The sequence below is a fragment of the Artemia sp. Qi Xiang Cuo genome, chromosome 15 (assembly GCF_049724085.1).
Source record: "Artemia sp. Qi Xiang Cuo chromosome 15, ASM4972408v1, whole genome shotgun sequence".
Taxonomy (NCBI): Eukaryota; Metazoa; Arthropoda; class Branchiopoda; order Anostraca; family Artemiidae; genus Artemia; species Artemia sp. Qi Xiang Cuo.
In genome coordinates this window covers 60,294,550-60,307,341 of record NC_142808.1, presented here as the reverse complement: position 1 = coordinate 60,307,341, position 12,792 = coordinate 60,294,550, and the positions used below count along the sequence as shown (strand labels likewise).

Sequence of the window (12,792 nt, the reverse complement as noted above, 5' to 3'; positions counted from 1 at the left end):
TTCACATTTGTTGTCTGTTTTTTATGTCTTGGTACTGATTGTTGAGAATATTTTAATATACTTTGCTTATTTTCTGTCTCTTCATTTGTTTTTGTTATAGAAGCTGCATATGCATCACCAGACGATGTCGAAACGATTAGAGAAACCTCTAATTCTTCTCTACCACGTGAGCATCAACAGCAACCTTTAAGTATTGCATCCAGAATATCCAATTTAGCATATGTGTTGGACTCCCAGGATCTGGAGGGTAATGATGAAGGTACATTTGAAAATAATAGCGCTGAAATATTGTTTTGAAAAGGAAATTCCCCATTTCACCTATCCTCCAACCCAACCAAAGTACTCATCTTGCATTATCCCACACACTCCGCTGAATTATTGGTCTACCACATGCCATATTGATCCCTCCAATGCCAAATTTTAAGAGAGAAGAAGATACCAGTAGCAGCCAAGGCCATTGATAGAGAATAAATCTCCAAAACTGCGGCCCTACATGCTGTGTCACATACCTGGAGCTCAGAGTGTCAATTTACTTTCATCCCAGGATATCATGGAGGTTATACTATTTGTTCAATTCTGTTGTAAGTTCCATGTTCATAAAAAAATTCAAAAGTTAAACAGCATTCTTCACTTCAATTTCTAAAATAGTCAGGTTTAAGGCATGGAAAGGTGGTCATTAGTTAAACTCAGAAAGGAGTCCGCTTCTGACGGCAACCTTGCTTTTTAAACCACAGAGTAGTGTATGCTGTTGGGCTTCGGAAGGGCAATAATAGAAAGGATTGTAATTTCAATCTTTTGTTTATTTGTAATCAGCAAACATAAAACTTCAAAATTAAAATTTAGCAGATGTATTTCCCCAAAGAAACTAAAAGTGATTATAAAGCCATATAATAAAAATCAAAGAAAAATAGAAAAAAAACAGAAATTTTGTAAGAGAATGTTTTAAGTATATTATTTGTTAAATTTGAAAATCCTTCAGATATTATTTTGGTTGCTATGTTTTAGTTATAAGAACACACTGCACAAAAAGACGTTGCCAGCTAAGCACAAATGATATTTGTGCCTTTTGGAGGCTTTTGAGATGTATGTATTTCCTGTTTGTTTTTGGTCTCCTGCTACGCTATAAGGTAAAGTGTAGCTAATCAAGTAACAGTTGAGCTTGTTCGAGCCCATAATGAAAATTTTAACCAACCATAACTAAATAAAATTCTAAATTCTTATAAAAAATGATCTGGAGAATCTCACCTTTTAAGTGACAAACTTCGATGTTTTACACCCTTTTCATTAATCGTATATCTAATGTTCCCAATCTAATGGGAACATTATGTTCTTTAACTTTCTTTGAAGACTTATGTTTAAAAAACAATATGTAGGAAAATCGCAAAATTTGATGAATTACATGGAAAAGTCGAGATTACTTACTTAGATTTAGATCCTCGTGTGCCTGGGGCGCATAGGGCAGCCACCTCCAACTTGACCGATCCTGTGCCAAAGACCAAAGTATGTTCAGAGTGGTTTGGAATCTCGTCGCCTCTTTCTCCAGGGATCGACCAAGTGTGTTGCAGCGTCTTCCACTCCTTCGAATGCCGGGTGGGATTCAACAGCATGCATGGTGTGGTAGGCCTCCTTTGGTCATGTGGGTCATATGCCCCTAGTACTTCCATATTCTCATTCTGATCTCGTCAGTCACCAGTGGTTGTTCGGTATCAGCCATTATCTAGGCATTCATTACTCTATCAATCCAATGTATCGAAAGGATTCTATGCAGGTAATTATTCTCGAAGCCAAGTAGCCTTTTCACAGCATTCTATGAAAGGCTCCAGGACTCGCATCCATATAAAAGTACAGAGAGTATATTACTCCGAAACAATTGCAATTTCAGCTGAGAAAATGCTCCAAATGCACTTCTCTATCACAATTCACATCTTAGGTAATTGCACTACCGAGGTACTTAAATTCTCTGATCTCTTCTATATAAGTGCCTTTATCGAATGCCAGCTGCAATGGTCGTTACACCTCCGTTTGACATGCTTTTCGTTTTATCAAAATTACTCGTCAGGCCCATGGAGGCAGCTTTTGCTGCTAGTTCATTTAAATTATGTTGAATGTCATCTTGGCAGTGAGCTGCGAATGCGATATTGCTAGTGCATACCCAGCTTTCGCTGCTAGTTCATTTAGATTACGTTGAATGTCTTCTTGGCAGTGGGCTGTGAAAATGATATCGTCAGCAAAATTGCAGTCGTATATTTTACGTTCGGGGCTATGTTTTATGCCTCCTCTAAAGTGGCAAGCTCGAAGCGCAAAATCTATAAGTATTGCGAATAATATTGGAGATAGTAAACATCCTTGATGTACACCAGACACGACAGGGAACCATTCTGACAGCCCAATCCCCTTCTGGACTGCACAAACCTGTGTAGCATACAGGGCTTTAAGTAAATTCACAATTTTTAGAGTTATTCCATACGCTAGGAGAATTTTCCACATTGCCTCTTGGTGCACAGATTCAAATGCTTTCAAGAAGTCTATACATATAAAAATAATCTGCACTTGCCAATCGTTTGATTTCTCCAGTAGAACACGTAAGCTAAATATCAGGTCGCAGCAAAAACGATTTGGGCGGAAACCATGTTGCTCATCCCTTGAAATACAGTCCACTTGAGTCTGAATTCTACTGAGTATAATCTGACAAAGAACTTTACATCCGTCTGTCTGGAGTGTGAAACCTCTCCAGCTATTGCATGACGTCTTTCGACCTTTCTTAAAAAGTTTGACGATAATGCTTTTATTCCAGTCAGGAGGGTCAGCCTCGTCGTACCACTCCTTATCAAGCAGCTTAAATAGTGGACCGGCGAGATATTTTCCCCCATGTTTCAACATTTCTAGAGGGACTCCATTACATCGAGCTGCTTTCCAAATTTTTAGTGACTTAAGGGCTATTGTAATTTCGTGAAATGGGATGGAACCCGAATAGATATCTAAATTAAATAGGTGCACGTTAGGGACCAACAGTGGCTCATTGGGTATCGGCTGGCTCAGAACATTTGAGAAATATTCACTCCAACGGTTCCGGACATCTACCCGACTGGTAAACAGTTGCCCACTTTTATCCTTTACGAAAGAACAAGGGTTTGTTTGCGCGCCGGAAAGCTTCTTAGCATATAGACGGTTTTACTATCACCCTGACTGACTGCTCTTCCTGCCTCAGCTCTTATGGTCTCAGCAAATCTTCTCTTGTCATTCCTGGCAGACGTTTTCACACGCTTACTGGCACATTTATACTTCCTTTTTAAACTATCACAGTATTGTCTGTTGCTAGGCTGACTTGGTGAGTATTTATAAACAAGAGCTTTCAGATTTGTTCTTTCCTGAATCAGCTGCCAAGTTTCAATCCACTCTATCTTCTTTCGTTTCTTGTATCCAAGAACTTTCACTGCAGCATCTTTTAGGCACTCCAATAGTGATTTACAAAGATAATCTGAACTTTCTTTCGTCGGAGTCATCGAGGGCCGAAGCTGCGAACCTGTTTTCTAGCGCAAGAATATATTTTTCACAAGTAGTCTTATCACAGAACCTGTGGAATTCGTGTCCACACGAATTCCAGGCCAATACAAACAAAAAGTGTATTTCGTTCCCATTTGAAATTTATTGCATCCGTTTAAAGTCCTTTCTGAGCAGTAAAACAAGAAGAATAGAATCATTGCTGCAGCCTAGTAAAGAACATATCAGCAAACCTTGAAAGCACTTGATAGCGCTTGAAAATTTTTAAAATTAGAACAAATCCTGATTTTGATAGCTTGGAGATGTTTTGATTTATGCTTTCGCCAGATCATCACCCTTTCACCCAGAAATAAGTTGTTCCAAGCGTGTATTTTACCCCACTCTGATATCCCAGTAGACCCATGCTATTAAAACAGAAAACAATCACAAAGAGATAAGTGGCAAAAGATTTTTAAGATGTTTAAACAGAAAAAGAACGTCGTAACCTCATGCCTGCTACTATGATATAAATGCGTGAAATATAGAAGCGCTGATAATTTGCTACTATGCCTTTCCAGTCCCCAAAGGCTAGTTCTCAGTAAGTATAAGTAGGTCAGCTCTAGGTATTTCTATTTCCAAAAAATTTATTAGCTATCATTTGGATATGGAAATTTGTGAATAAAGTAACAAATCATGAAATTGGTTTTCTAATTACCTTTTATTAATGATCACACTATTATCATGGTTCCATCAAGTTATAAAGCTGAAATTTGTTCAGGTCTGATGTTCAGTGTCATTTTTCTGTTTGTTTTATAATATATATTTCATGTTTAGTAACATATATTTGTATGTTTAGCTTTTAGTCTGTTTTTTTTTATCTTGTGAGGGTTTCATTATTTATTGGTAAATTGTTGAGAATATTTAATCCTACTTTTACTATTTTCTGTCTCTTTGTTAATTTTTTTATTTTTGTTGTTGAAGCTGGAGATACTTCATCAATTGAAGCTGAAGCGATCAGAGAAACTTCTATTTCTACCCTATCATCTGAGCATCAGCCGCTGCCTGTTGTGGATGTTGCATCCAGAATAACCAATTTAACATCTGAATCAGACTCCCAAAATCTGGACAACAATGACGAAGGTATATTTGAAACTAGTAGCGTTGTGAACTTAGTTTGAAAAAGGAAGTATTTTGTCAAACATAAAAGTTTTTTAAATTTTACAAGGATAACATCAACAGTAGCCTATATCAAGCAATATAAGCAACATAACAAAATTCAAATTTAAGTATTTTATTAACCTCCAAAATTGGAGAGTATAAATAAATAAAAATGGACAAACTGACCATATAAATATAAAACAACAAACAAATTTAAATACTGGCCTATATACACCAACCTAAAGTATACTAATAATTATTAATTGAACTTTATTGATTACATCGTAAATTTTGCCATGAACAAGCAGGAAATTAAAAAAAATGGATTTATTAGAAATTATAAAAATAATGCCAACCAGCTAACGAAAAAAAAAAAATTTAGTTTCAATAATTTAAACAATTCCAAAGTCGGGCTATGGGAAATCAATGGCCATAAAGAATTGAATTTGTGTTGCTTCTTATTCATTATTACAGTGGGATTGTTCATACTATATTGCTTTATCGCTTATGACGTAAGATGAAATTTTGAAAGTCGACATAAAATTTTCCAAAAAAAAAATTTTTTATTCTAAATAAAGAACTTGAGGTAGAGCATAATTAAAAAACATAAAGGTAGAGCAGATAACATAAAACAAAACATGAGATAACAGCAGATAACATAAAACAAAAACATGAGGTAGAGCAGAATTAAAAACATAAGTTATTGACCTTCTAGTTAAAAAATCCTGGAGAGAAACTACCTTACCAAAACTTGCAATTTAACCCATTGCTGGGACAAGGTATGCAATTCGCAGGACGTGTCCGTACACCGATGAACCTTGCTGAGTATACATTACTTCCTCCCCCTCCACCTATATTTATGGCCCTTGGGAAAGGGTGTCCCAGTTTCTATTATGGACGGCTAGGGTGCGTTTTTTGTGTGTTTGTTCCTAAGAAAAGGATTGAAATTAATTAATAAAAGAGAACACAAAAGAAACTTGTAAGTTGTGCTTAGTGCCAAAAGCCTGTAAATAGTTGTACAATTTTGATATTTTGATTTATTTATTATTTAAGGTGGACTTCAATTCTGATGTACTGGGAAAGAAAGAAGTTAGTTATAGAATATTTTTGATAAAGAATCCTTACTATGAAACGACAATTATAAAGCAAAGAATAGGTTAAACAATAAATACTCATAAAAGTGTGCGAGATTTTAGTTTTAATTAGTAAAATTTTATGCGTTGTCAAATTTAGCTAAATAATTTTGCTTATGTATTTCCACAGTTTAAGGTGACAACACTGGCGAAAATCTGGTACTCACCGAAAAACTTCATAATTTTGAACCAACCAAAATAAAATATTAAAAAATGACGTTTCAGTTACGAATATACCTAAACTGGGACTAAGGGCCTAATTTTAATTTCATTTTGCAGTCCTTGGTATTTTAAATCAAAGAATTGAGTGCGTTGAAACTTCCCAGTTTCAGAGACAATAGTGTTATGCTGAGTTATGCCTCAGTTGTGCTCAGGCCAAAATAGTGTTGTGCTGAAGCCAACTCGTTCCTAAACAGTCACATAGTTCATACAAAATAAAAGGTTAATATAGATATATATTATATAAATTCAGTTATATATTATTCCTACTTATTTCAAGGCTACTTTTGAGTAAGTTGATTCACTTTATATTTGATAAACAGAGACATAGAGTTGCGCAAGACCTATCATGGAGGAGGGCTGTTGGGCCACTACGTAACTGAAGGGGAGGTCCTGTGAGTTGCATACCATCTCCCAGCAATGGGTTAAATTGTAGGTTAAACATCAAGTAAAACCATTTTAGGCTCCTATTGTAATTATGATTTGAAATAAGTTGAGTGTCAGAAATTTACAGTTCCAGAAAATATTTAGGGCAAAGTGACAAAAGGACTTACCACTAGGTAAAGAGAATATGCATATTTTCTAACGTCATTTTTGTGGGCTATTAGATTGTGCTTAGAACTTGCTTGTGAGCAACTGTTTCTTTAAGACATCCATCATCAAACTGATAGCAATGCTTTAAAAATTGTTCCTTTAAAGGAATTTAGTAATTAAGTGAAAATCATTAACGTGAAAAAAAAAAAAAAAAATTAAATATTTCAGTCTGCAAAAATTGTTTGTAGGCTAAAAACGAAAGCTGAACATCAATTTAAATTAAACCAAGGTTTGTTCAGAAATCATGGTGAAAGAGGGAAAGGGAGGCACTTTTCCATGTAGATCCCCATTTTTAGACCTACATAATAATTTTCTGCTGTCTACGAGTTCATTGGTACAGTGGCCTTCTTAATTTATGAAATGTTGCTGTTGCGTTAGGTTTCAAAGTGAAATTATGATACAAGTTTGATATAACTTCAAATTCGGGAGAGGTGTAGAAAAGAAAATTGTTATTTAAAACCTATCAATTTGTTTTATCCGGTAACTCTCCCGTATTTTCTACTTCTTAATTTTTTTTAGTCCAATATCATTTTTTTAATGAAACTTTCAAGTTTCATGCTGTAAAGCGGATAAAGATTTTTATATTATTATTTCAAATCTGATTCTTCTATGAAGTGAAACTAATTTCAACTTTTGTTTTTTCAATGTTGTTTCATTCGAAAGTGGTAGGCAGTTTAGATCCCAAACGGGAAACAGTTTTAGAATATCCACCTTTCATTTGTAACTGTTATGATGTCTAATTATTGAATCGTTGTAACCTTATTCAATTTTAATAAAATAATTTTTCACTATAGAGATAATTCATTCTACTGTGTGCAGTTCTGATGGTGCGAATCAACCAAAACTCTTAGGCCCAAAACCCATCGTGAAGGTGAAAAAGCTGACAGATAAGGCTATTGAAGAATTAACTGCTGGTATCTGGCGTTGCGCCTCTTGTGCAAAAGCAGAAAAATCATTATTCATGCTAGATCTTCACATAGACACCGGCTGTGGAGAACTTTCACCAATAGAATGTGACATCTGCCCTACAGTATTTAGGGATTACAGGAATTTTGTTGTTCACATTATAGAACACCAAATGGGCGAGACAAGGAGATGTCCTATTTGTTTGTGTAAACGTATTGGTGATGTGAGTCAACATTTAGTTGTGCATGGTCATTTTTCACAAGGTTCGTCTGAGTTAGAACGACAGGGAAGTATATCACCAGCTGTCACACAGAATCCTTCTAGAAGTGTTTGTTTCAATTCATTTGAATTCGATTCTGAAGCAAGAAACTTGGACAGTCGTAAGATAAATTTGAATAGTGTCTTGCGCAATAAAAAACACAAAACATTGAAAAGACTGGGAAAAAAACATATAAAGATAAAGCAATATATTTGTGATGTATGTGACAAGAGCTTTTATCAGACAAGCAGCTTGATTAAGCACCAAAGAAAACACATTGGTGAGAAACCCTTTAGATGTGAGGTCTGTGAAAAAAAATTTTCTTGGTCAAGCAGTTTGGTTAATCACCAAAGAGTACATACTGGTGAGAAACCGTTTAATTGTGCGGTCTGTGACAAAACTTTTTCTCAATCATGCAACTTGATTCAGCACCAAAGAGTGCACACTGGTGAGAAACTGTTTAAGTGTGAGGCCTGTGACAAAACTTTTTCTCAGTCAAGCAGTTTGATTAATCACCAAAGAGTACATACTGGTGAGAAACCGTTTAATTGTGAGGTCTGTGACAAAACTTTCGCTCAATCAAGCAACTTGATTCAGCACCGAAGAAAACACATTGGTGAGAAACCCTTTAGATGTGAGGTCTGTGAAAAAACTTTTTCTAGGCTAGGCAATTTGATTACGCACCAAAGAGTACATACTGGTGAGAAACCGTTTAATTGTGAGGTCTGTGACAAAACTTTTTCTCAATCAAGTAATTTGATTCAGCACCAACGAGTGCACACTGGTGAGAAACCGTTCAAATGTGAGATTTGTGGGAAATGTTTTTCTGTGTCAAGCAGTTTGGTTAATCACCAAAGAGTACATACTGGTTAGAAACCGTTTTAAGTGTAATATATGTGCGAAAACTTTTTCTGAGTCAGGCAATTTGATTAGGCACCAAAGAGTACATACTGGTGAGAAACCGTTTAAGTGTGACATATGCAAAAGAGAATATTCTTCTAAATTAAATCTTAACAATCATACAAGAACCCATTCTCAGAAAAAGCCTGCTAGTCTATAGTCTACAATAACAACCACTATGGTCTTGCTGAACCCTATAGTAATCTGTTCCTCAGTTTTGTTGCTATTTATTTATATATCTTTTTCAGTTCATTAATTGATTTGTGGAATATTTTTGTTCTTTTGTTCTTTGATTTGCTTTTGTATTTTGTTTTAACTTGTTCCTTTCTTTGGTTCTGACTGCTACCACCCCCCACCCCCTTGCCTTCCCAAATTAGTCACTATATGTATTTATTTTTTCCTTTTATATAATGATTTTTTCCTATATTTATAATTTTATCCTATATTTATCATTTGTATAAATATATCCTTAGTGAAACCACTGCAGAAATAACGCTTCAACCACTGCAGAAGTAACGCTTCTACGGTGCTTTATAATTAACATAGTGCAAAACTACCCAAAAGCCTGTGAGAAACAGGTTTGGATATGATATTGTTATTGTGATATCTACTAGACGCACAGCAGGGTGAAAGAATGAAATATAATTGCAATCATTAATTTCGTTGTGAAGTGGTTATAATTGAGTAATAAATTGCTATTTGACTAGCCATTATATAACAACTTGTCACTTTATTTGCATGTGCTTTTTGTCTCTTAATGAACAATATACGTAATCTTTTCACTAAAAGCGTTTCAGAAACCCATATCATTTGATATGTGGGCCTGTAGCAATGATCCCAGTCTAATCTGGCCTTTCTCTTCTCTTTCCTTCTGACTGAAGATTGGATGGAGGTACATTTGTCTCTTCTTCCTAAAAAAAAGCAGGGTATTAATTGAGGTCAGTACTATTTTTGCTGCCAACCAGAAGTCTAACTTTATATTGCTTATAATACCTGGTTTGCCTGGTATGAAAGACCCTACTCAAATGTACAATTACTAAATATCACAATGTTTGAACCTTAAGGTTACATCTTCACAAAGTTTCTGATCCCTCAAAATAGCAAAAACAAAGCTATTGCTCCTTGGAAAAAATCGTCTGACTAGAAAACATATTGTACTAGAATTCTCTTGGAATTTAGAATCAGAAATGGATCTCATTGAATCTAAAGTCATTCAATATACCAGGTGGTCCAAATGCATTAACAAGGTAATTTTGCTGTCATCTAGCAATAGTAGTGAACACAAAAAGAACCCAGTTTTTTTATTTTTATTCAATTAGAGATTATTGATTGTTACTAAAATGAGTGAGTAATTAAAAACTTATCAATTGGATTAATAATTTCAGAGTAGAATAAAAAAAGAGGTTTGCAAAAAAGAAAAAAACAGCCTAAGAAGTAAGATCAAAGTCTTTAGATCTACCATAATATTATTTTCTTTCAAAAGAGATTAGATCTGAACACACTGATTAATGAAATACTTAAACAAAGATATTCCTGATATATTATTCGATGTTATATGATATATTATTCCTGATGTATCAGCAGCTTTCCAAGATAGCAAGAAGCCCCTGATAAGGAAATTTGCCTAAAAAATTTATAATTTGTAAAATTGCTAGGCAACTTTATTTTTATTATTGCTTTAACAGCAACTGCCAATCACCCAGTAAGAAGAAATGCAGTTGGGGCTGTTGAGAAGGAAATACTACAGGGTAGTAGGGTAGATTAGAGGTGAAATTCAAAAAAGGTTTTATATCCATAATCTTATAATTTAATAAATTTTAACTACGTAGACATTGTGCTTACAGATTTGCACAAAAGAAAAAAAAGGTTTAAATATGCTCAACATGGATGCATACATATGTACAGTACCGGGAGCCTGATGGCTTCACCGCCAGGCCCTGGCACGTGAAAGGTTTCCATGTATGGAATCTGATTGTCGCTTGTCTTCTAACCGCAGAAGATTTGAGACAATGACCCAGTAGGGTTGAGACATTTACAGTAAGAGAAGGAGGCGATACTCAAACTCTTGTGTGTAGTGATTTTTGTTTGTTTCAAGTTTTATTTGCATATTCAATGTAAGTTTCACTCGGCTTTAGATTTATTGATTCATTTACACTAATATATATTGTATGTTTGTTTGCGCTGATTGTTGATTTAATTTCTGTTTGTTTTAAGTTTAATTTATACTTCATTAGCAAAATATATTTTTTCATTTTATGCCTGATTTTCATATTCAGTCTGAGCATTACTCGCTTTAAGATCTATTTATTCATTTATGTTATTACTTGTTGTATGTTTTTTCCTATGATTGTTTATTTAATTTATGTTCGCTTTGGGTTTATTTATTCTTTAATGGAAATTTCTGGTCGTTTTATGTTTGAATTTGAACAGGCATTTATATCTGCTGAGCTTAAGTTTAAAATGGTCCTTATCTTTCGGAAAGTTTTTTTAATTAATATTTTAAAACATTCGTTTGAATTTAATGTATTCTTTGGTAGATTGCAACGTTTAACAACGATATCTACTAAGCTTCAAACTTGGTTTTCTTTTTTAAGATCTTTGAATTGTTGTTATCCCTTGTTCCAATATATATAAATATTTCTGCAATTACCAGCCGCCGGGCCCCGGCATGTTGGCAGGCTTCCATGTGGATTCTCTTTTTCGCTTGTCTTCTAACCACAGACAATTTGCTGTGTTTAAAGATATTTGATTATTTAAGCCAGTCCGATTTCTTACAGCGATATTTACTAAGCTTTAAATTTTTGGTTTTCTAAGGCTTCCCTTGTTAAAATATATACAAATATTTTTTAAATTACCAGTTCTTTGCTCTTTATGCAATTTAATGTATTTTCATAGTTTCTTTTCAAAGATATTTGATTATTTATGGAAGTTCAATTTCTACTAAGCTTCAAACTTTGAGTTTCATTTTTTAAGGTTTTTGAATTGTTGTAATCCCTTGTCAAAATACGGATTTTTCTAAAATTACCATTTTTTTCTCTCCGCATTTTAATGTCTTTTCATAATGCAGCCTGTTCAAAGATATTTGGTTATTATGTACTGGGCTTGAGATTTTTGTTGGTTTTTGAATTGTTGTAATTCATTGTCAAAATAGAGAATCATCATTTGTAATAATTGCAATTTTTGTTTTCTGGGCCTTCCTACTGACCTAAAAACGTTGCGTTCAAAAAGGTTTTTGAGTTTTTGAAATCCCTTGTTAAAATACGTATAAATATTTTCGCGATTACCAGTTTTTTGCTTTTTTACGTAATTTAGTGTTTTTTTTTTAAGATCTTTGGTTATTGAAGCTAGTCTGATTTCCAACAGCGATATGTACGAAGCTTGAAACTTTTGGTTTTCTTTTTTAAGGTCTTTTAAGAGAATCATCTTTTGTAATAATTGCAAATTTTTGTTTTTTGGGCCTTCCTACTGACACTATATAATTGGATGCATTCAAACCTGTAACCTTAATCACGAAGCGAATGGATTTTATAAAAAAAATGAAATTTTTAAAAGGATATTGCTTATACTGATAAGAAAAAAGAATCGGTAATGAGGTTTTTTATTTTTAACACGTTTTTGAATTTCGGTTACTTCAGACAATTTAACAATGACCTTTGCTTTAGCTGCCTGTATTGGTGTTTTCGTAATTGGTGGTCCAGTTTGTCGATTTTCATATCTAATCGCGTTTGATAGTTCAGGTGTTGGTTCCAAAGAATCATCATTTATAGTAACTGCAACTGCAAATTTTCATTTTTTGGAACCTTCCAACAGACATTATATTATATAAATAACTGTTGCGTTGGAAACTCACCAATCTTATTTATGCTATGCATGACATTATATAAGAAAATGCTTAAATGATGTACTAACATAGTTATATATATATATTGCATTTAAACGTGTTATAGATCTCACGTAGTTTGAATAAATTGGCCATACCTAAAATAAAAGGATATTCTGAGCTACATTTATCTGTATTCATTTTTTAATATAAAAGGGTAGGAAGTAGTGAGAAGTTTAAAACTTACCTCTAAATTACCCCATGGTGGGAAATTGATGGATTTTTTAAGCTTGATTATTTTTTTGCAAGGATCATTTTTGAAA

At 34.0% G+C, this 12,792-nt stretch overlaps 1 protein-coding gene across 1 annotated transcript in view; it reads left to right on the top strand.

Moving 5' to 3' along the window:
* Positions 1-12,792, top strand: part of LOC148943937 (uncharacterized) — a 395,661-nt gene extending 382,869 nt beyond the window's left edge. The window contains 4 exon segments of the mRNA XM_089101668.1: positions 101-259; positions 4,462-4,620; positions 7,379-8,547; positions 8,549-12,792. Of these exon segments, the coding sequence (XP_088957794.1) occupies positions 101-259; positions 4,462-4,620; positions 7,379-8,547; positions 8,549-8,809 (1,748 nt within the window). The 3' untranslated portion in view covers positions 8,810-12,792.